The sequence below is a fragment of the Oncorhynchus mykiss genome, chromosome 12, assembly GCF_013265735.2.
Source record: "Oncorhynchus mykiss isolate Arlee chromosome 12, USDA_OmykA_1.1, whole genome shotgun sequence".
NCBI lineage: Eukaryota > Metazoa > Chordata > Actinopteri > Salmoniformes > Salmonidae > Oncorhynchus > Oncorhynchus mykiss.
This window is the reverse complement of record NC_048576.1, coordinates 54401810-54424562: the sequence shown is the minus strand read 5'-3', so window position 1 is coordinate 54424562 and position 22753 is coordinate 54401810. Positions and strand designations below refer to the sequence as shown.

Below are 22753 nucleotides of genomic sequence, written 5' to 3'. Positions count from 1 at the left end.
AATAATGAATGTGGCCCCCGGGGCTGCTGGAATATTTATTTTCATAAATAAATCGGGGAGAGTGGCCAGGGGCTGTTTGGCTTGGCCCAGGCAGCTTACTGCAGCCCAGTCAATAACAGGCACTCCCCCAACCCCAGCTCAGTGCCCCCAACCCCAGTTCAGCACCACGGCACTGAGGTACTAAGCTTATGAAACCATGGGCCTAGGGAGAATCTGTTTTGCGTGGAAGAATTAAATGTGTTGTTTTTTGTTGTCACATTATACATTTGTATCATTTGTGAAATGCAACGCAACTGACATACAAGACAACTGCCCATTGAATGCTATATTTCACTTGGGGGGTAGACTTCCAATACTTTTCTTTGAGGTGGAGGTTGAAAAATGCATTTAAAATGCTGCTCAATCAAATTATGCTGACGCAGGCTGGTTCGCTCCAGCAGAAAATTGCAGATCATAGTGAAATGATAACGATGTTGAAAGAGGAGCGTTAAACAAGACCATTCCTTCTTAATTGATCTCCAAATTCCGTTCTCATGTCCACTGGGATTCTGAGCACTGCACTGCTTCCTAGTCAAAGTCAAGGTGTGAGCTTCCAGTGAATACGTCTTGTTCCAGCAGCAGATGAAATTTGAGTCTTTACACTGCATTGCTTTGGGTTTCTGATGACGCTGTAGATCTGGAAAATGTGCAGGATGTGATTGAGCAGAAGAACAGCTGAATGGCAATGCTTTTTTACCTCCAATATGTTGCTGTGTGTACCGGCCAGTATGTACCTACGTGTGCGTTTAGGCACAATCGCCCCCAGTCTCTATGAGAGTGTGCACTGCACATCAGTGTATGAGGGACCTTTGCTGCAATGCAGATTGGCCAGCTGTCATTGTTGCGGTCCCGAGGCAGCTCTGGAGCCATACATCACTGGTGGGGTTGACTGAAGCTGGAGCTGCACAGGCTGAAGTAGCAGGGCTGGGGCTGGGGCAAGGGCTGGGGCTGGGGCAAGGGCTGGGGAAAGGGCTGGGGCCGGGGCTGGGGCAAGGGCTGGGGCAAGGGCTGGGGAAAGGGCTGGGGCCGGGGCTGGGGCAAGGGCTGGGGCCGGGGCAAGGGTTGGGGCTGGGGCAAGGGCTGGGGCTGGGGCAAGGGCTGGGGCTGGGGCAAGGGCTGGGGCAAGGGCTGGGGCTGGGGCAAGGGCTGGGGAAAGGGCTTGGGCAAGGGCTGGGGCCGGGGCTGGGGCCAGGGCTGGGGCCAGGGCTGGGGCCAGGGCTGGGGCTGGGGCCACATTGCAGCCACAGCCACATCCAGAGTCACAGGGCTAGGTGAACTCCTGCTTTCTTCTCCTTTTATACTTAAGCGATAAGGCACGAGGCGGTGTGGTACAAGGCCAATATACCACGGTTAAGGGCTGTTCTTATGCACGACCCAACGCGGAGTTCCTGGATACAGCCCATAGTTGCGGTATGTTGGCCATACACCACAAACCCCCGAGGTGCCTTATTGCCATTATAAACTGGTTACCAACGTAATTAGAGCAGAAAATATCTATTTTTTTGTCACACCCGTGATATACGGTCTGATAGCAGATTTAGCAGGTCTCTGACTGACTCCCCATTGCTCTGTCTCTCTTTTGTTGGCTGCCAGCGCCTGAGCAGACAGTTTCTTCCCCCCGGGTATTGGTTGCGGATGCTGACGGGGGGGGATTGCTGTGTGTGAATAAAGGGTGTTTTTGCTGAGGCAGGTACTGTAGTTGTAACTCTCTGTTTCAACCACAGCAAATGATAGGAGAGGAGAGGGCCTCTGGCTCTACAGCACTCTGCAGAGTCACATAAATAACCTCCAGCAGTAGGCTGGACATGCTTGGTGGAGCCAGCTCCCCCGTTACACTAACAGCCACTACAACAGCCATGAGCTAATGGAACACGCATGTGACAAATACGTCTCGCAACGTAACGGTGATACAAATTACAATAGCCAATGTAAACACATCAGTGGCTATCAGCTATTACAGTCAGACCACTCGTGTTTATCATTGCATTGCAACAACTGTAATCAAGACTGCATGCCTCTTTGATTCTTGATTCTGTCCATTTCGTTCGTAAGCAACGTTAACTTGGGCCGGAGCCACGAGCAAGAAGGCAGTATCACTCCCTGGCTGGAAATGGAACGTGCAACCAAGGCACTTGTTTCTAACTGCAGGATCATGATGCTCTGTGCCCTCGCTCTCGTTCCTTTCTCTCAACCTCTGCCATCTGCTCAAAAGAAGATGGAGATCACCAGTTGACTGCACAGCATTGGATCAGAATCAACAGTTAGAGCAATTTCATAGGAGAGAGACAGCGAGGGAGAGAGAGATGGAGAGAGAGAGAGAGAGAGACATCTGGTCTATGATAATGAGCTCACATGTAATCTCTGCAGCAGGCAGCCCCTTCATATAAGCTGCCATCCCAGCACCATCTATGCACACACACATACACACACCTGGTCTAAATTGCCCCACACATGAACATTTGTCTCCATTACAGGAGCATCTGGGACCCTCTACTTCTGTAATACACGTTTTATTGCTGACATATGCCACAGGTTAGAGAGAACTGTGTGTGTGTTTTGTGTGTGTGTGTGTGTGTTCTGTGTGTGTGTTTTGTGTTTTGTGTGTGTTTTGTGTTTTGCGTGTGTGTGTGTGTGTGTGTGTGTGTGTGTGTGTGTGTGTGTGTGTGCGTGTGTGTGTGTGTGTTGCGATAGAGCTGTCTGGCACAGGAAGAGCCGCGGAGTGAACACAAGTGTCTCCAAGACGGCTGTAAGACAGATCACAGGGATCCCTCAGTGCCTCTGGCAGAATGTCACTGCTATGACAGCTGCTGATACCAGCCTGCCCATGCCAGTCAGCGTAGCACAGTCGGGAACCATGGTTCCCATCAGTACAGCATCCGTGTTTGGACCAACCCGTAAGCTTCCTGGATTCGTTTGGGTTGAAACGTTCAACGTCAACGAGTTAAGATATGTATCTGGAGCATGTGAGTGTAGCAGGGCTGCAGGCCCTACTTTGCTTTATTGCAGCACAGTACCCCATTAAAAGTGATGTGCCTTTGATTTCATATGCAATTCGGTTAGCTGGTAGCTAGCTACCCTCTCTCTACTACATCCACTACACCAAAGTGAAAAGCTCTAATTATCTGTCAAGGAGGTCGGTGGAGACAACAGAAAACATTCTCTAGTTTATTTATAATTGGACATGTAAATGCGCCCTTAATATAATAAACTGAGCAAACCAATCATTAGGAACACCTTCCTGATGTGGAGTTGCCCAATCCATGTCTCAATTGTCTCAAGGCTTAAAAATCCTTCTTTAACTCGTCTCCTCCCTTCAGCTACACTTGATTGAAGTGGCTTTAACGAGTGGCATCAATAAGGGGGAGCATGGCTTTCACCTGGTCAGTCTATGTCATGGAAAGAGCTGGTGTTCTTAATGTTGCGTACACTCGGTGTCTGTCTGAGGAGCTGCACCACTATAACCCAACGACATGGGCTACTAACAGTGACATGGGCTACTAACAGTGCTGAGGCATCCAGCCATGCCGGGCTGAAGGGACGTTAAATTCAGCAGTTCTTGTCCGCCTAGTCTAGCCTAGCCTAGCCGACACCATCGGTGCATCATTGGCTCTGCGACCGGCTTTGACTGCTGTTGGGAGTCCGGGAGCATTAGCATGGGAACTGAAATGAGAAGGTGAGTGGTACCGTGCCACGCAGTGCCCTGGGTACACTTGGCCGGCAGAGCAGAACTGCTGACTAGGTACTGATGTAATAGGGAGAATCCAGCCAAATGTACCACAACGTTTAATTCAACGATTTGTTTGGCCATGCCAAGGTCTCTTTGTGTTCCTCTTCCCTTTCCCTCGTTCATATTGACTGAATCTCCAAACTCCAACGACGGGTGATCTAATACGGTCAGGAATGATTATGTCCAGGAAACACGCACAATTGGCTGCGAACAAACTAATAGTGCGAGAGTACACCGATTAGTTGGCCGAAATGTTTGCCCCCGTCTCGGTTTTTACAATGTCAAGCCTTACATTCGTGGCTGCTAGAACACCATACTGGAGTAACAGACGAACATTTAGTGTCCCGTCTAAACGGAGATGGTCAACTGAGCCGTATCATGTAAAAGGTTAACAAATATCAGTGTGCCTAAAGGGCTGAGCCTAAAAGCTGATTTCTCGTCTGTGTTAATGGGCCAGAAGCTAGTCTCAGTGTGAGCCTTTCACACCCATAAAACCCAGACCTATTCATGTAGCTGTAATAACCACTCAACCATATACAATGAGCAGAATGGGATAGGCACCATTTTGCTTAGACTGCTTTTATGAGGTGTGTTTTGTGTGTTTTTGTGTGTGTGCGTCTATGTTTGCACGTGCGTGCATGCGTGTTTGTGTTGTGAGACAGTTCCTGAGACAGGCACAGAGGCTGGAGAGAGAGAGAGATCAATAGGGTCGAGTCAGAGACTCAGGGGGCAGACCTGATACTAGGACCAGTCATCAACAACAGCACTGCCTGCAGTCTGGCATCTCATTTCATAGGATCCACTGACCGAGGAAACGATTCCACTCTGGACCATTTCTTCACCTGGCAATAACACGTGTTTAAACGTCCAGTGCGGCATTTTTCATCTTAATATCAAATCATTTCCGGGTAACAATTATGTACCTTACTGCAATTAAAATGGTCAAAAATAAAAATTTCTTAGCAATTTCTCAAGCAAGAATTTTTCTAAGACTGTATGGGAGTGGTCTGAGTGGGGAGGGGAAAACTGAAAACTAGCTGTTATTGGCAGAGAGGTTTGGAACTCTTATTGGTCTATCAACTCATGTATGTGATGTCACCAGGCAGGACAAAACTCCATCCCACCAAAACAGGCAGAAATTTCAGGCGGTCTTTTTAAATAGCCCTTACACTAAACGGGCATTATCATACACTTCAACATTATTCCAACCTCATAGTATGGAAATATAAAACACAGGCAAATCTGTTTTTTGACTGCACTGGGCCTTTAAAAGTATTGATTGAAAAAAAAAAATCCATGGAAAATGTGGCGATGAAATTGGTGTGGTGATTAAAGTGTCAGTATGTTTTAAAGCTGATCCAGGCCAGGCAGGGAATTTTAATCGAAACCTACGTCAGCAGCAGACAACCAGTCGGCAGTCCACTGACACTGGCAGCCAAACTGACATTGACAAGACTCTCTACCTTGGTGTACTGCTCTATTGAAATCCTATAGATCAGCATGCATTCAACGCAGAGGACTCCTGTTCTGTTTTCACAAACCTCCACTCCAGCCATGCATTCAGTGGTTGATTTTCCTTTGGCAATGTGGTATATACTCGGAGCCTTAGCCGTAGCCTGGCTTTGGTCTGGTACATTCTTTCTGTGTACCATAGGAGGCACCCCAAGAGGTTTGGGTTTGTGTGTGTTTACATGTGTGCCTTTTTAGCCCATACTATGGAACCGAGGGAGAATATAGAGGTTATAAATAGCCTAGCCTCAGTATGACTTCCTAATACCTCTAGGAGACTGGAGCACGAAGGCTTCCTGGAGGTATACAGCAGGGGCAGGCAACCCTTTTCCTGGAGTGCTGCAGGTTCTACTAGGCACTTGGCCAACTGAGCTAATTGATCAGTTCAGCGTTTGCCCAAATTCAACACACCTGGTCTTCTAGGTGGGTTAAATCAAAAACATGATGTACCCGTGGCACTCCAGGACCAGGGTTGCCAATCCCTGGGATATAGTATAAAACAGCCTACAGTGATCAGGCTCAAATTGGTCCCAATTCAAGCAGGTCCCAACCTATTAGCATCTCTCCAGCCTGGTTGAGAGATAAACAGATCGCTGTATCAGTTGTTGTCCACTGGGGCTGTGGCCGGCCCGTCATGCCATTTGGAGGACAGGCAGGCAGACAGGTAGGCAGGCAGCCTACTGTACACTGCTGACGGTGCTGGAGTGGGGGAGAGAAGTGTTGTGTATGTGGGAAGTATTTCTGTACAGGGAGCGACTCAGAGGGGCTGCGGTAAAGTGCTGCAGGACAGGGGGAGAGAGGGTGGGGGTAAGGGGAGTTGGAACTAGAAAAATAGGCATCAGCAATCTGCATTTAATGAGCGCACAAGAGAGGGTCGCAGTCCCTCTAACAGGATCCCTGGTTCCCCCTTGGTTCCCCTTCCACTCTCCTCCACCCCTCCTCTCCTCCACCCCATCCCCCTGTTCTGTTCTGCCACGCTGTTGTTAGATTAACTCAGGGTCAGGGGGTCTGAGGGGGAGATCCAGCCTCGCTGCCAGAGAGGTAATCAGTAGAGACGGGTACTGAACAGTCTCCCCTTCTTACACACACAGACAGACACGCACACGTAGGCATGCATGCACACACACACACTGTAAATGTGGGCCTGATAGATTCCATTTGGAGGGGAGGGGATGGAACAATAGCATTCAATTCCACTGTATCATTATGTTAATGTTTTGCCCATTAGTGCAAATAGTCATGGCCACATTTGTTCATGTCAACAATTATGTCATTGCAAAATATGATGTGCAACACCTTTCTATGTCAATGCCTGGTCATACCACTTCCAGTTGCAAAAATAGAAAGAAAATAATTTTCAATCATCTGTTTCCCAATGCAATTGCACTCTACTACTTCAAATTCAAAGATCCTCCGTTTACCTCTCACACACTCACAACTCCACAGCCCTGTTCTCGAATCACAATCACAACTCCACAGCGCTGTTCTCGAATCACAATCACAACTCCACAGCCCTGTTCTCGAATCACACTCACAACTCCACAGCCCTGTTCTCGAATCACAATCACAACTCCACAGCCCTGTTCTCGAATCACACTCACAACTCCACAGCCCTGTTCTCGAATCACAATCACAACTCCACACCCCTGTTCTCGAATCACAATCACAACTCTACGTACAGCCCTGGTCTCAAATCACAATCACAACTCCACAGCCCTGTTCTTGAATCACAATCACAACTCTACGTACAGCCCTGTTCTCAAATCACAATCACAACTCCACAGCCCTGTTCTTGAATCACAATCACAACTCTACGTACAGCCCTGGTCTCAAATCACAATCACAACTCCACACCCCTGTTCTCGAATCACAATCACAACTCTACGTACAGCCCTGGTCTCAAATCACAATCACAACTCCACAGCCCTGTTCTCGAATCACAATCACAACTCCACAGCCCTGTTCTCGAATCACAATCACAACTCCACAGCCCTGTTCTCAAATCTCAATCACAACTCCACAGCCCTTTTCTCAAATCACAATCACAACTCCACAGCCCTTTTCTCAAATCACAATCACAACTCCACAGCCCTTTTCTCAAATCACAATCACAACTCCACAGCCCTTTTCTCAAATCACAATCACAACTCCACAGCCCTTTTCTCAAATCACAATCACAACTCCACAGCCCTTTTCTCAAATCACAATCACAACTCTACGTACAGCCCTTTTCTCAAATCACAATCACAACTCCACACCCCTGTTCTCGAATCACACTCACAACTCCACAGCCCTTTTCTCAAATCACAATCACAAGCTTCTTTTTGGAGCACAGAAAAAAATCACCCTATACGAGCCCTCTTAGAAGCTATGTTTACAGGAAGAAAACCATTTTGAGGAGGGGGGGGGGGGGGGTTGCTGGTTCTCATCACAGATGAACAGTAGCCTAATCCTCCCAGGGCAGAGGAAAAGAGAGCAGCGCTGCAGGCACACACTCCTCTTCCCTCACAGATAAGACAGACAATGGACAGACATGAAGGGACTCAGCAGCCTGTTAAGGCATGTATGTGTAGTCTCTCCGTCACTTCTTCATTAACCCTTAAAGGGGAGAACAGAAGGGATGACATCAACGTCCCTCTTCATACCATTTGCTTTGTGAGCAGCTTGGATGTTAAAGTATCTTTCACGGAATCTTGATTCATTCTGAGCTCATACATCTTGAAATACTCAGCAATATGTATTACATACAGCAGCTAAGATTTCCATTGTATCACCAAGATGTCACACACCTAATGCATTGCACTGTCTTCGTGTCACAATTAGAGATCATGCCACCTAAACTCTAGTACACAGTTGCTGGAGGGTGGTGGGCCGATATCCTGATGCAGAGGAACAACATAGCATTGTTTAGCCGGTCTTATATCACATGTTCTCTGGGACCTGGTCATGAGGCCTCCCTGGGTACTGGAGAGCTGATCTCCTTCCTCTGGACAAACAACAGGCATGTCAACAGACTCCTGACTATTGTTCAGTGGTGTTGTCACTGCAGGGTCAACAGGAGAGAGCCAGAGCCAGGCAGAGAGACTAGCGAAGGAACTCAGCGCCATCTACCATTACCTCAGCCCACCGCTACCACAGTCCAAAACAATGGCCTCTACCACCTCCCTAGTTCCTACATCCTGTAGGACTCCCCAGCCCTCAGAGGCTAACCCTGAGATTCCACCCAGGGCCGACTAGGGGTGTGGAGGGTTAGTAGAGACATTCTAGAACCTTTCACTAGGAAAACACAGCACAAACAGAAGGTGGATGTTCGGTGTTCGCTGTGTATGTTTGTCCTGGCTTCCTTACCATTGTTTACACAAGGAGCCTCTTGATAATTGGAGAGCAGGGCCATGATAAGGGCAACAGCAGCCGCAGGAAAACAATAGCCTATCGATTGCAGACCGCATGGCTAAAACAGATGTGTATTTTAATAGAACCAGCATTCAAGACAAACAAGCTGCAGGCAAACAAAAGAGATTTACAGAATGAGTGGAATGTTGTTTGCTGGAAGGTTAGACCTGATCTTTTTGAGACAGCCCCAAAATACGACTAAAATCGCGGAGGTACCAGGAGTCCTACTGTAGCAGTAAGTAAAATACCCATTCTTGCCATAGGTACAGGGGCAGTGTAGGGGCCAGAGTAGACAACGGCAGGAACCAATGAGGTCACAATTTGAGCCCAGTGCTTCAGCCTTTAGATTCGAGAGGTGAGGGGTGCAACTGGACTGATAGGAGGCGAGTTGAAAATGAACTGCTTTACTGAACGGACGCCCAAAACCCACATGGGTGCTCACTGCTCACCCATGTGGTTTAATGCACATACCTCCACAGAGACACACCCTTACATTAGCATCACCATTATGCTAATTCACACTCCCTCTTGCACACACAAAGGGATTCCAGTGGGATTGGGGAGCTCACAGGCACACAAAGGCAAGCTCACAGAAGCATATGTTACCGGGATGGGGAGTCAAAACTCCTGGTTCTGCTCCAAAACGTAGAACTGTTCAGAGCATCATTCTAACTCATCCGGGTCTAATCAAACCCAGGTATGAAAAACATCAGCATCCGGAATTGTAACCCTGGGAAACGCCACACACGGCTCAACTCAAAGCCATTTGAGCCTAATATACAAACAATCCATCCGACTTCTCATTTACTGCAGTAACTTTAGAGGTGGTAGTGTACTGGTGTGAAGCAACAACAAACAAGAATTGCTCACAATTCTAGGTCAGCCAGCTCCCTCAGCCGTTCTCTGAGCTTTATTTATCCACCTAACCCTCCGCCCTCCATCTCTTTCTCCTTCTCTCTGCTTCCTTCGAACTCCCAGCCCATCCATAAAGCAGCGGGCTCATTTGAGTAGTGTGGAGGCTGAAGGTGCATCTCCCAGGACTACAGCATCCATCACAACAGTCCTGTACTGTTACTTCCTCTGCCTCCAGAGTGAAGAGAGAGATAGATGTGAGACCCGTCTCATTATAACTCTACCTGGCTGCTGCTAACACTGACTGGGAGATGAGGTGCCTGACTTGGCCCGAGGCCGGGCCATAGACCCAAGAGGATTGTCCCAGCGGCACTGCATAATGTTCCTCGTGAGTTATACAGAACCCACTGTACATCCTAGATGTTGACGACTTTTTCAAATGGAGTTGTATCCGTCGGTACTGATACGTGCAGGTCCTGAAACCCAGATGTATTTGCTCATCATAAACCGCGCACCCAAAGAAAGTAAACCAAAGTCAGATTATATAAAGGGACTTTATATATATGGACGGACTTTGGGAACGTTCTCCTTTTCCCGGTTTTGGTGCATCTACATTGCTTGTGAAGCGTCCACTCGGGGAGATAATGTACCTCCCGAGGGTAGTTTGAAGGATCCGTTGACAGGGCATAAACAGAGCCCTCTCAACTTGAGTAGTTGTGTGTGTAGGGCAATTTCAGTTAGTGCTTTATCCTTAGTCTGGCGTACCTTTTGCGTGGCCTTGTCCTAACTGAGTGAGACATGTCTGACCGGAGACTTTATTTGGCTTAGTAACGCGATCAACCTGTATAATAATGTCAAACTAATTCATGGCATAATATACATTAATAAGAGTCACAGGGTTTGTTTCAGGTGGTGATTGATGGGGCTGTGATAAATGTTTCCAGCGTCGTTAGCCTTTTTACCATTATGCCATTTCCGAAAGGCCAGCAATATGCTCACAGCTGCAGTTCATTCGGAAAGTATTCAGACCCCTTCACTTTTTCCACATTCTGTTATGTTGCAGCCTTATTCTAAAATATATTAAATTGTTGTTTTTTTTACCTTCATCAATTTACACACAATACCTCATAATGACAAAGCAAAAACAGGTTAAGACATTCTTGCAAATGTATTAAAAATACAAAACTGAAATATCACATTTACATAAGTATTCAGACCCTTTAACTCATTACTTTGTTAATTTAAAGCACCTTTGGCAGCAATTACAGCCTCAAATCTTCTTGGGTAGGACGTTACAAGCTTGGCACACCTGTATTTGGGGAGTTTTTCCCATTCTTCTCTGCAGATCCTCTCAAGCTCTGTCTGGTTCAATACTTAAGGCGTGAAATTTACCCCATACACCTATTTCATTTCATCTACTGGTTGCACAGCTATTTTCAGGTCTCTCCAGAGATGTTCGATCGGGTTCAAGTCCGGGCTCTGGCTGGGCCACAAGGACATTCAGAGACTTGTCCTGAAGCTACTCCTGCATTGTCTTGGCTGTGTGCTTAGGGTTGTTGTCCCGTGGAAAGGTGAATCTTTGCCCCAGTCTGAGGTCCTGAGTGCTCTGGAGCAGGTTTTCATCAAGGATCTCTCTTTACTTTACTCCATTCATCTTTCCCTCGATCCGGACTTGTCTCCCAGTTCCTGCCGCTGAAAAACATCCCCACAGCATGATGTTGCCACCACTATGCTTCACCATAGGGATGGTGCCAGGATACCTTAAGACGTGACGCTTTGGCATTCAGGCCAAATAGTTCAATCTTCGTTTCATCAGACCAGAGAATCTTGTTTCTCATGGTCTGAGAGTCCTTTAGGTGCCTTTTGGCAAACTCCAAGCGGGCTGTCGTGTGCCTTTTACTGAGGAGTGGCTTCTGTCTGGCCATTCTACCATAAAGGCCTGATTGGTGGAGTGCTGCAGAGATGTCCTTCTGGAAGGTTCCCCCATCTCCACAGAGGAACTCTGGAGCTCTGTCAGAGTGACCATCAGGTTTTTTGCCACCTCCCTGACCAGGGCCCTTCTCCCCCGATTTCTCAGTTTAGCCGGGCAGCCAGCTCTAGGAAGAGTCTTGGTGGTTCCAAACTTCTTCCATTTATGAATGATGGAGGCCACTGTGTTCTTGGAGACCTTCAATGCTGCAGACATTTTTTGGAACACTTTCCCAGATCTTTGCCTCAACAGAATCATGTCTCTGAGCTTTACGTACAATTCCTTCGACCTCTTAGCTTGGTTTTTGCTCTGACATGCACGGTCAACTGTGGGACCTTATATAGACCAGTGTGTCTAAATCATGTCCAATCAATTGAATTTACCACAGGTCCAATCAAGTTGTAGAAACATCTAAATTATGATCAATGGAAGCAGGAGGCACCTGAGCTTAATTTCGAGTCTCATAGCAAAGGTCTGAATACTTATGTAAATAACGTATTTCTGTGTTTTATTTTTAATACATTTGCAAAAATGTCTAAAAGCCTGTTTTCACTTTGTCATTAAGGGGTATTGGGTGTAGATCAATGAGAAAAAAGGTTTTTGAATCCTTTCTGAATGCACTGTACATGCTTGTCCCTGTAACAGTAGCCCGTCTTCCTCCCTCTTCCACCTCCCGCCCGTATCCATTTTGTGAGAATTGGGAGGTCCATAAATCTCTGTCCCTGTCAGTGTGCAGGGAGGGAGCCGATTGGGAGGGGAGAGGATGAGCCCTCTAAGAGGCTGAGATCTGATTAGAGAGGGCACAATCACCGCGTGACACCGCCTCACTCACACATCACCCAGTGTGTGCATTCATTTAGGACTAATCCACGCCATCAAATTCAAGCCCCATCTCACAGAAGGAAGATCCTCTCTCCCAAAGGTTTGCTGACGGAAAAGAGATCCCAGTGGTACTGTAGTGTTCCCTCTCCGAGAGACAACATAGATAGAGGTCCATGGACGTTACGTTAGCTCTGCTCTAACGCCCTGGTCTAATTACTGCTCTGGTCTCACTCTCATGTCATCAATCAAAATAACACAATGAGAGGGTTTTCCTCTTTTCTAGATTTTATAATGCCTTTTTTTTTACATCAGCAGTTGTCACAAAGTGCTTTACAGTAACCCAGCCTAGACCCCAAAGAGCAAAGCAGAAGTGAGGGGATTGGGGACTAAAATGGTGAAAGGAAGATACACGATGCGCCTCTCACGGTATCATAAAATAGGTTAAAGTGCACCGTTTACGTTTAGTCTTTTCTTCTAGTGGAGGATGTTAACAGTAGTAACAGGCAGAGGTAAACACAACGTGCATTAAAATACATGTTAAAAATGTATGAGTCATCAAATATTAATCTGAATGTCAAACAAGTAGCATCGGACCATCATGAGCAGAACAGCTTACCCCCTGGCCATTTCTATGAGTTCTTCCTGATTCCTATCGACATATTCCCTGCTCTAACTTGGACAGTGGATAGTGCACTCCAAAAAGTTTTTAAAAAAAAGTCCAAGTCAATTATATGCTAAGGAAACAGTACATCTAAGGAAACAGTACATCTGAAACATCTGGGGATAAATAGCATTGCTGTTGTGATTCAAAGCTTTTCTCTTAAAAATGCACAGTTGTCTGCAGCTATCCACATCTCCCATAACTCTGGACAACCTCCCAGACAGAACAGACAGTGTAGATGACAGTCATCTACATGGGGTAAATTTCACACCTTAAGTATTGAATTCAAAATAAAATATATCTTAAAACGTGAAAAATTGTGAAGAATGTTTAAAAAAAAAAAGTGAAACTATGAATGTAAAAATCGATATCAATAGCAAAACAAAAAAACTTGCAAGCAAATCATTTTAAATCGAGAGCAAACTTGAATTTTAAAGCAGTAACAAATTATTTGAAAACTAATGCCAAAATAGTCCAGTTTTCTATTTAAATTCCTATCTATTAATTAATATGTTTACCTATCTAGTTACATGGTTTGTCATGAAAGGTATTATATAGATATGCTTCTAATGGAACACGCACGTGACAAATACGTCTCGCAACGTAATGGTGATACAAATTACAATAGCCAATGTAAACACATCAGTGGCTATCCAATAATTATTGACACGTACAGTTTTTAAGTATGTTAGATTAGTTGGCTTGCTTAGTTGTTTGACTAGCTAGCCAAATAGAATGAATCGCCAGACTCCGCACGCCTGTTGCTAGCCACTGCCAGCCGTAGTGAAAGGTTTGCCCGTATGTTTTTACTAAACCAAGTGATGTCACGTCCGAATAGGCCATTGTGATTTTAGACCCATGACGAATGTCTCCAGTTAGCTAGCTAGCTACATCATTGTATTTAGGCCAGGGACTCGTGTGTACACCACTTACTGATGGAAAAGAGACCTGGAATGGAATATACACCACCTGGAATGGAATGAATGGAATGGTATCAAACACATAGTTTCCATATTTTTTATATCATTCCATTCACTCCATTCCAGCCATTATTATGAGCCGTCCTCCCCTCATCAGCTGCCTGTGAACTGCCGGGCAAGAGCATAGGCGAAATAGATTTAACAGTTGGTTGTTGGAAAATTTCAACTGAAAACTAATTTTGCATTAGTTTTCAAATCATTTGCTCTCGCTTTAAAATTATTTGCTTGCAATTTGTTTATTTTTTATCTCAACATCCATTATTTCACTTTTCCTCAAAAATATAACTTTTACATTTAGAACTTTATTTTTCATGTTTACGAATTTTTTGATTTTTGAAAACAATACTTAAGGCGTGAAATTTACCCCATACACCTATTTCATGTCATCTACTTCATCATAGACTGAGATGACATGAGCAGTCTTTATAGAGTTAAAGAGGTTATGTATGCCATGTGTTTTAGTAGTAATGGTAAGATGGAGACAGCAGTCTGGTGGCCTTGAGATCCTCTCCTTTCCCTCCCATACAAATGCAGGCCGACCTTATAATAGGACACAGCCACAGACAGCAGACTGGGAGGATGGAGGGGGGGGGTTGTAAATATTCTTCTGATGGATGAGAGAGGACGGTACCTGAATTATTTACACTCTGTGGTCCTTGGGGAGAAAGCACACAGGGGTGTGGATTTGGGGGGGGGGGGGGGGGGGGATAAGCTCCTGGTGAGTAGGTGGAGGGGGTTGGGGGGCAAGGGTTTGGTAGTTTGTAGGTCAGTGGGTGAGGCAGGGTCATTCACTCGGAAACAGGCTTAACCTGGGCTCTTAGTGATGGAGGAGGGGGGTTATTGGCAGCCATCAGCCCCCCTCCAGCCCTCATGCCCTTGAGAAGGTGCTAGAAACGGCGATAATAGTAATATGCTTTTATGGAGGAGATGTGGGGGAGGGGAGAACGTAATTTGTCTACATTGTTTTGCCTCAGAAATTGTATGATTTACTCATTATTCCCAATTAGATTGTGAGGAGTAATAAGAGACAATAATACGAGGAAAATCACTTCACCATTTGTCAATTGACTTTACATATTTTTTTAGGAATCGCAAATAAATTGAAAATAGATTCATGTGAAGCAGGGTAAGCTAATATGAATATGAACAACATATTGGGTGAAACCCATTATTGAAAACGAATATCTAGCATTTCTTGACTGATATTTTTTTTTTTAAAGAATTTAGATGAACCTGAATAAAAATATATATTATTTTACTCCTGCTGCTCACTTTCACCCGAGGCTCCTGTCTTCACCTCAGTTCCTTCATACATCGAGGAGAATTGAGTGAGCTGTACACCTCAGAGCCTGTAACACGTACGTTTCTGTGAAAGCCTTCCGTTCCCTCCAGGACATGCAGCACTAGGAAGACTGCAGAACCCTACAGTATAGATCTTACAGTTACCCATATAGTGAAACGAGCAGGGTACGCTTCCCTCTGAGACAATGCAACAACACTTTCAGTATAAAGAATGACACTGGTTAAGCCCTCCTGGAAAGAGCAGTAGTCTGGCCGCTTAGAGGTGAAGCAGATTAAAGAGAGAGAAAATGTTTTGGTCCTGCCTGGCTTTCACATGAGAGAATGGGAGAGAACATTTTGAGTTAAGCTTGTCTTATGTGTTGCATTTGTCTGACGCCAGTGTCATCTGCCTATCTGGTGGTTCAGCTTAATCCTATATGGTTATTTCAGCTCTCTCTCTCCTCTCACTGCCCAGCCCCTGATCCATCCGCGCATAAACTCAGCAAAAACATAAACGTCCCCTTTTTCAGGACCCTGTCTTTAAAAGATCATTTGTAAAAATCCAAATCACTTCGCAGATCTTCATTATAAAGGGTTTAAACACTGTTTCCCATGAACCATAAACAATTAATGAACACGCACCTGTGTTCCACAGGTCGTTAATACACTAACAGCTTACAGACGGTAGGCAATTAAGGTCACAGTTATGAAAACTTAGGACACTAAAGAGGCCTTTCTACGGACTTTGAAAAACACCAAAAGAAAGATGCCCAGGGTCCCTGCTCATCTGCATGAACGTGCCTTAGGCATGCTGCAAGGAAGCATGAGGACTGCAGATGTGGCCAGGGCAATAAATTGCAATGTCTGTACTGTGAGACGCCTAAGACAGCGCTACACAGAGACAGGATGGACAGCTGATCGTCCTCGCAGTGGCAGACCACGTGTAACAAAACCTGCACAGGATCGGTACATCCGAACAACACACCTGCGGAACAGGTACAAGAGGGCAACAACAACTGCCCGAGTTACACCAGGAACGCACAATCCCTCCGTCAGTGCTCAGACTGTCCACAATAGGCTGAGAGAGGCTGGACTGAGGGCTTGTAGGTCTGTTGTAAGGTAGGTCCTCACCAGATGTCACCGGCAACAACGTCGCCTATTGGCACGTCTGTGGAACTTGTTCAGTTTATGTCTCAGTTGTTGAATCTTATGTTCATACAAATATTTACACACGTTAAGTTGGCTGAAAATAAATGCAGTTGACAGTGAGAGGACATTGCTTTTTTTGCTGAGTTTATTTAGCTTTAGATAACAGAGGGGGCTGGGCTCAACATGATTGCGCTGCTTACTGTTGCCTAACTCTTGATATAGCCCTGAATCAATGAATCTAAGTCATATGAAAGACGGAAATCAACATGGAAAAGCATAGAATCCTGTTTGTGCCTTTGCTTAGTGTTGCATATTTCACTATTGCCATTTAAACAGGCAAAATGCATAGAGAACTAAACTTTAATTCTGAACAGCAAACAATCTGATTACCTGCACTACTCTGACACCAGCAACCCCAATGCTTTATTCCACTGCTACAGGCTACAGCACAGACCCTAAACAATACAGCATAACCAGCCATAGGGCAAGCAGAATGAATTGTCTATAAGAGTGCGTGTCCTTTACATTTACAACCAACTTATAGGATATTGAATTTTGAATGACCTTTTTTTATTTGAAACAATTACGATAGCCAATTAATTTTTTTTTTATTTTATTTCACCTTTATTTAACCAGGTAGGCTAGTTGAGAACAAGTTCTCATTTGCAACTGCGACCTGGCCAAGATAAGGCATAGCAGTGTGAACAGACAACACAGAGTTACACATGGAGTAAACAATTAACAAGTCAATAACACAGTAGAAAAAAGGGGAGTCTATATATACATTGTGTGCAAAAGGCATGAGAAGGTAGGCAAATAATTACAATTATGCAGATTAACACTGGAGTGATAAATGATCAGATGGTTATGTACAGGTAGAGATTGGTGTGCAAAAGAGCAGAAAAATAAAAATTAAAAATGAAAATAAGTAGCCATAATGTCTCTCTAAATGAATTACTGTGTCGTTATCAATAAATATTTAGGCTACTCGTGTGGTTGATACGAAATGGTCAACATAATGCTGTTTGTGATCTCTTGTTGTATACTGAACAAAAATATTAACGCAACATGCAACAATTTCAAAGATTTTACTGAGTTACAGTTCATATCAGGAAATCAGTCAATTGAAATAAATTCATTAGGCCCTAATCTAAAGAATTCACACGACTGGGCAGGGGTGCAGCCATGGGTGGGCCTTGGAGGGCATAGGCCCACCCACTGGGGAGCCAGGCACAGCCAATCAGAATGGGTTTTCCCCCACAAAATGACTTTATTACAGACAGAAATACTCCCCCTGTGTGTAATGATCATGCTGTTTAAGTAGCTTCTTGATAGGCCACACCTGTCAGGTGGATGGATTATCTTGGCTAAGGAGAAATGCTCACTAACAGGGATGTAAACAAATTGGTACACTAAATTTGAAAGAAAAAGGTTTTCTGTGCATATTGAACATTTCTGGGATTTTTTATTTCAGCTCATGAAACATGGGACCAACACTTTACATGTTGCGTTTATATTTTTGTTCAGTGTACTTGGTCAGAGGGATAAACCTATTTCCCTATGTGAACTACCCGGGATAATCTCAATTGCGTCCTCCTCGCATTCTCTCTCCTCGCTTCCTTCCCTAAACACATTGGAGAAGGTCAAAGGGGAGGGTCCTCTGGCTTTCTCATCCAATGGGTTTTGAGAAGGAGGCGAGGAGAGAGAGGATAGAGGACACGAGGAGAATGGGATTTAGATTCTCCCACCGAGTCTCCTCTGACCCGCTTCTCATGCATCGGGATGTGCGTAGCTTCAGTGATTCATTCGGAATACACAGACATCCGTGACTGGATGGTGTATTCTCCAATATCTGACCTTCTCAATATATAATGCAACGCTATAGGCTAATGCCAGACAGCCATTAATTCTACATAGCTTAACACTTTTTTTCTGAGAAAGAGACTGTACAGACTCATAGCTATGACAACTCAGCATTGCCGCGGGAAGTAGTCGTGCTGATGCACTAATCACAATAAATAAACACAATGATTTATATACATTAAAAAAAAAATAGTTTACCAAATTAGTGCACTAGGCCTTTATTACTCCTGCATGAAAATAATCGTCAGCAGAGCGGGAGAACCCCCCCAAGGACCTTACATGTTCTGTTTCGAGGCGAATTGGCTCTGGCAGCCAACACAGCCAAATACTCCATCTAAACGTGAATTGAATCTCAATTGCAGTACGGTTCGAGAAACATAAATCCCCCGACTTTCAAATCACATCAAAATTATTTCACAAACGCTAAATGTATACTGTTTTAACCGATGTTAACACAGTTGCAGCTGACAGTATTTTTTTATGTGACAACATGTTAGTGGCGTCCGTTTTCAGTTTGAAGACAGGTGTTCGGGGACGCAGATAAATAATTACCACAGGTACACCTCCTTCCTATGTGTTTGGCATAAATAAGCTCTGTAACATGGAAATATGGTCTTATGGGAACCCCAACCCTATAAACATGTAGTAATTTAACCTTTGTTTTTTATTAAATTATGTATCGCTTATATGAACGATTTAGGCCTACGTTTCCAAAAGGCCTATGTTTCCAAAACCGTACCGTGTCGTGGCTCTTAAAAAAACTCCCCCAGTGATAATATACTATCGTCAATAGGCGCTAAAGTTACGTACTTAGGTCTATATATGAGGTACCATAGAGCATGCTTTTGTAGAACAGTTGATGGCACACTGAGCTACTGGTCAGAAGGTAGAAGGTGGAAGATTCGAGCTACAGTCCCTGCATCCTTTCATTACAATACCTTCAGTTGCATAGTTGTGGTCCCGGAGGAAGCTGTTGTTTATTTTGCGGGTGTCGATTTCTTCATCCATTTGTGACACTTATTTTGTAAACCAGAAACAGAGAAACAAGTATCCATGGTCCTGAAACATCGCTTCAGCACAGGGTCGGCGCAAGCTGCGCGCTTTTCGTCATGATTAGACCCTTTCCAGAAATAAGAATGTGGAATAGAGGCAGAAACCTCAACGTTTGCTCCTGAACGAATAAATAACCGTTCGATACAATATCATAGGAGGAAAAAGCCTGTCCCTTTAGAGACGACCGTTGAGTCGTCGGTTGTCTGCCAATAATAGGCTCAGATTAAAGTGGCAGAAAACGAACTATAAAACTGACAGCAATAAAATAGCTGCGCATTACGTCTCCATTGTCAGAGGCGCAATACAACAGTCCAGAAATCAGAGCAGGGTGTGTGAGCTGGTTCTTATTTTGCTCCAGTCTGCTTGCATCGCAGCGTCCGTTTCCTCTTGGATCACCCCGTTTCGCCTCGACGTGTCGCTCTGCCGCCAAACCTCACCGGGTGCTTCACTGCCAGCCTGCTGTTGCCACTGCCCATTCGCGCATTGCGTTACTGGCTCCGCCCAGACAGCTTGCCTCTGTCGACCTGCGTCAGCATCACAAGTGATGTGTTCGCACATGCTGGGGCAGAGCGCAGGGATGCGCCCTCATATCAGGGGGATACGGTGGTCACATATTGATCAACAAACATACAATATATCGATGCCCTTCAAATCCTTTCTGATAATTGTTACCCCAAAAAGTGTGTGTGTGTGTGTGTGTGTGTGTGTGTGTGTGCCTGCCTGCTTGTGTCTCTGTGGCCACACTGTAATTTCGCCTAGTTGGGTTTGGGCATGGTGGTGTTGGTGGCTGTGGCTGTCAGAGACCTCCCCCTACCCATCCTGCCTCTACATGTTAAATCATCTGTGCTGTAGGATCATGTTTTAACAGCCCACTGCCCTTCAGCTAGGTCTGGATAAATCACAGCCATTATCTACATCCCCAAATGATGAAGGTCACTGATGCATGCCATGAAAATAAGTTCCATCCACCCTATTTATGACCAGTTGAATATTCCCCAATCCAATTGTCTCCGTTGTCATGGTTCTCCGTACCATGACAAACCATTCCCCTCAACCCCTAATCCTTTTAATAAGGAGATAGTCCTCACCAACCCCTGAATAATCTGGGTTCACATTCACTCTAAATGGTATAGAATCTGTCTTTGCCGTCATGGGGTTTGAACAAACTGTTTTGATAATTCTATTTGGGAGCTGAGGGGTATAAGCAACAGGAAGAGGGAATTAAAAAGGCATTGATTTTCTCCAGAATCACCACACTGGGATGTGCTCTATTACTGGGCGACTGGGAGACTGCATTAGAGAGGCCTTCTGATGGATGACATTAACAGGCAGAGCTCATTGCTGTCCTTGGGAAGGAGGAGGGCTTAGATGTATTATTATTCTGTATGCAGACAGGCACACTCACACACACACACACACACACACACACACACACACACACACACACACACACACACACACACACACACACACACACACACACACACACACACACACACACACACACACACACACACACACAAGGGGTTCTAAGGGGCTTGCAGAAATACCATTTTATTCTGCAATGATACTGTAGGGGGTGGAAATAGCCTTGAGGAAGCCAAGACTGAGATCAATAATCTGACTGCTTTAATTAAAGCTTCTGCGTCCAGGACACACAACCACAGCAGAAGTCTGTTGACTGAAACCTCTCTCTACTGGCCTGTTCACTGTAAAATATACCACCGACCAAACCCATTCCAATCCAAAGCCTCTGTATTATGGTGGTGATGGTTGAGAGAAACATACATTACACGACCAAAAGTATGTGGACACCTGCTCGTCGAACATCTCATTCCAAAATCATGGGCATTAATATGGAGTTGGTCCCTCCTTTGCTGCTATAAGAGCCTCCGCTCTTCTGTGAAGGCTTTCCACTAGTTGTTGGAACATAGCTGCGGGGACTTGCTTCCACTCAGCGACAAGAGCATTAGTGAGGTCGGGCACTGATGTTGGAAGATTAGGCTTGGCTCGCAGTCGGCGTTCCAATTCATCCCAAAGGTGTTCGATTGAGGTTACGGCTCTGTGCAGGCCAGTCAAGTTCTTCCACACCGATCTCGACAAACTATTTCTGTATGGACCTCGCTTGTGCACGGGGGCAATGTCATGCTGGAACAGGACAGGGCCTTCCCCAAACTGTTGCCACAAAGTTGGAAGCACAGAATCGTCTAGAATGTCATTGTATGCCGTAGCGTTAAGATTTCTCTTCCCTGGATCTAAAACAGCCCCACACCATTATTCCTCCTCCACCAAACTTTACAGTTCACACTATGCATTGGGGCAGGTAGTGTTCTCCTGATTCATCCGTCGGACTGCCAGTCGGTGAAGCCTGATTCATCTCTCCAGAGAACACGTTTCCACTGCTCCAGAGTCCAATAGCGGCGAGCTTCTACACCACTCCAGCCGACGCTTAGCATTGCGTATGGTGATCTTAGGCTTGTGTGCGGCTGCTCGGCCATGGAAACCCATTTCATGAAGCTCCTGACAAGCAGTTATTGTGCTGACCTTGCTTCCAGATGCAGTTTGGAACTCGGCAGTGAGTGTTGCAACCGATACAGGCAATTTTTACATGCTACGCGCTTCAGCAATCGGTGGTCCCGTTCTGAGGGCTTCTCTGGCCTACCACTTCGCGGCTGAGCTGTTGTGAGCGTGTTCGTGTTTGCGCGCACTGTGCACACACACAGAAGTGTGATCTCCGAATAATCATTACATCGGTCATTGGGAGTGCATATTGCAGAGTATTCCAGCACAACACTTGTATTAGCATCCCTCCTCTCATAATAGGACACCTGCTTCTAAGCTGTGAGAACCACAGCGCCACTCATCGAAAACACACAGACAATAATTACCTAATTATAACACACAATCGCTCTTGTGGATGCCGTGGTAATTGCATGACCTGGGGAAGGAGCCTGATTGGAACACGCAGGGCTGTCCTCCACGGAGAGCATGGCCAGGGTCTGCCTCCAAATTGTCTCTGACGTTCAACCTGCCCCCTGTGCCCACCTGGCTCCTGGCTGCTGCTGCAGTGGCTTATGGGGGAATACTCCCCTGATGTGCTGTGTTCCCTCTCTCCCATCCCCCCTCTCTCACTCTGTCACCCCATAACCCTCCTCCAACCACATCAAGCCCAGCGCCGCCACCTCGGTCAGTGTGCTCTGTTCACCCAGGAGAGGTAGCTAGCGCCACAGCTCCACGGGCCTAGTTGTGCAGTGCTATGGTTACTAGCTATCCATCCTGACCTTACGCACTGGAGCCCTCTGCATCTATGGGAACAGAAAACGTCACGCAGGTCTTAATGACCTCACAGTCCCTATAGAGGGACACAAAGCACAGAGTAGAGCGATCACTACATAAAACACAGCGAGACTCGCGATCCAGACTAGCCATATACAAGCACTAATGGAGCAGACGAG

General features: G+C 45.6%; 1 protein-coding gene across 2 annotated transcripts in view; it reads right to left on the bottom strand.

Moving 5' to 3' along the window:
• ppp2r2bb (protein phosphatase 2, regulatory subunit B, beta b) overlaps positions 1-22753 on the bottom strand; it is a 101330-nt gene that overhangs the window by 36040 nt on the left and 42537 nt on the right. The window contains exon 1 of one of the 2 annotated variants that reach the window (XM_036937801.1): positions 19184-19773. The exons of the other annotated variant lie outside the window; for it this stretch is intronic. Within the exon in view, the coding sequence (XP_036793696.1) occupies positions 19184-19253 (70 nt within the window). The 5' untranslated portion in view covers positions 19254-19773. Of the gene's footprint in view, positions 1-19183; positions 19774-22753 lie in introns of those variants that run through there. 2 annotated transcript variants of the gene reach the window in all.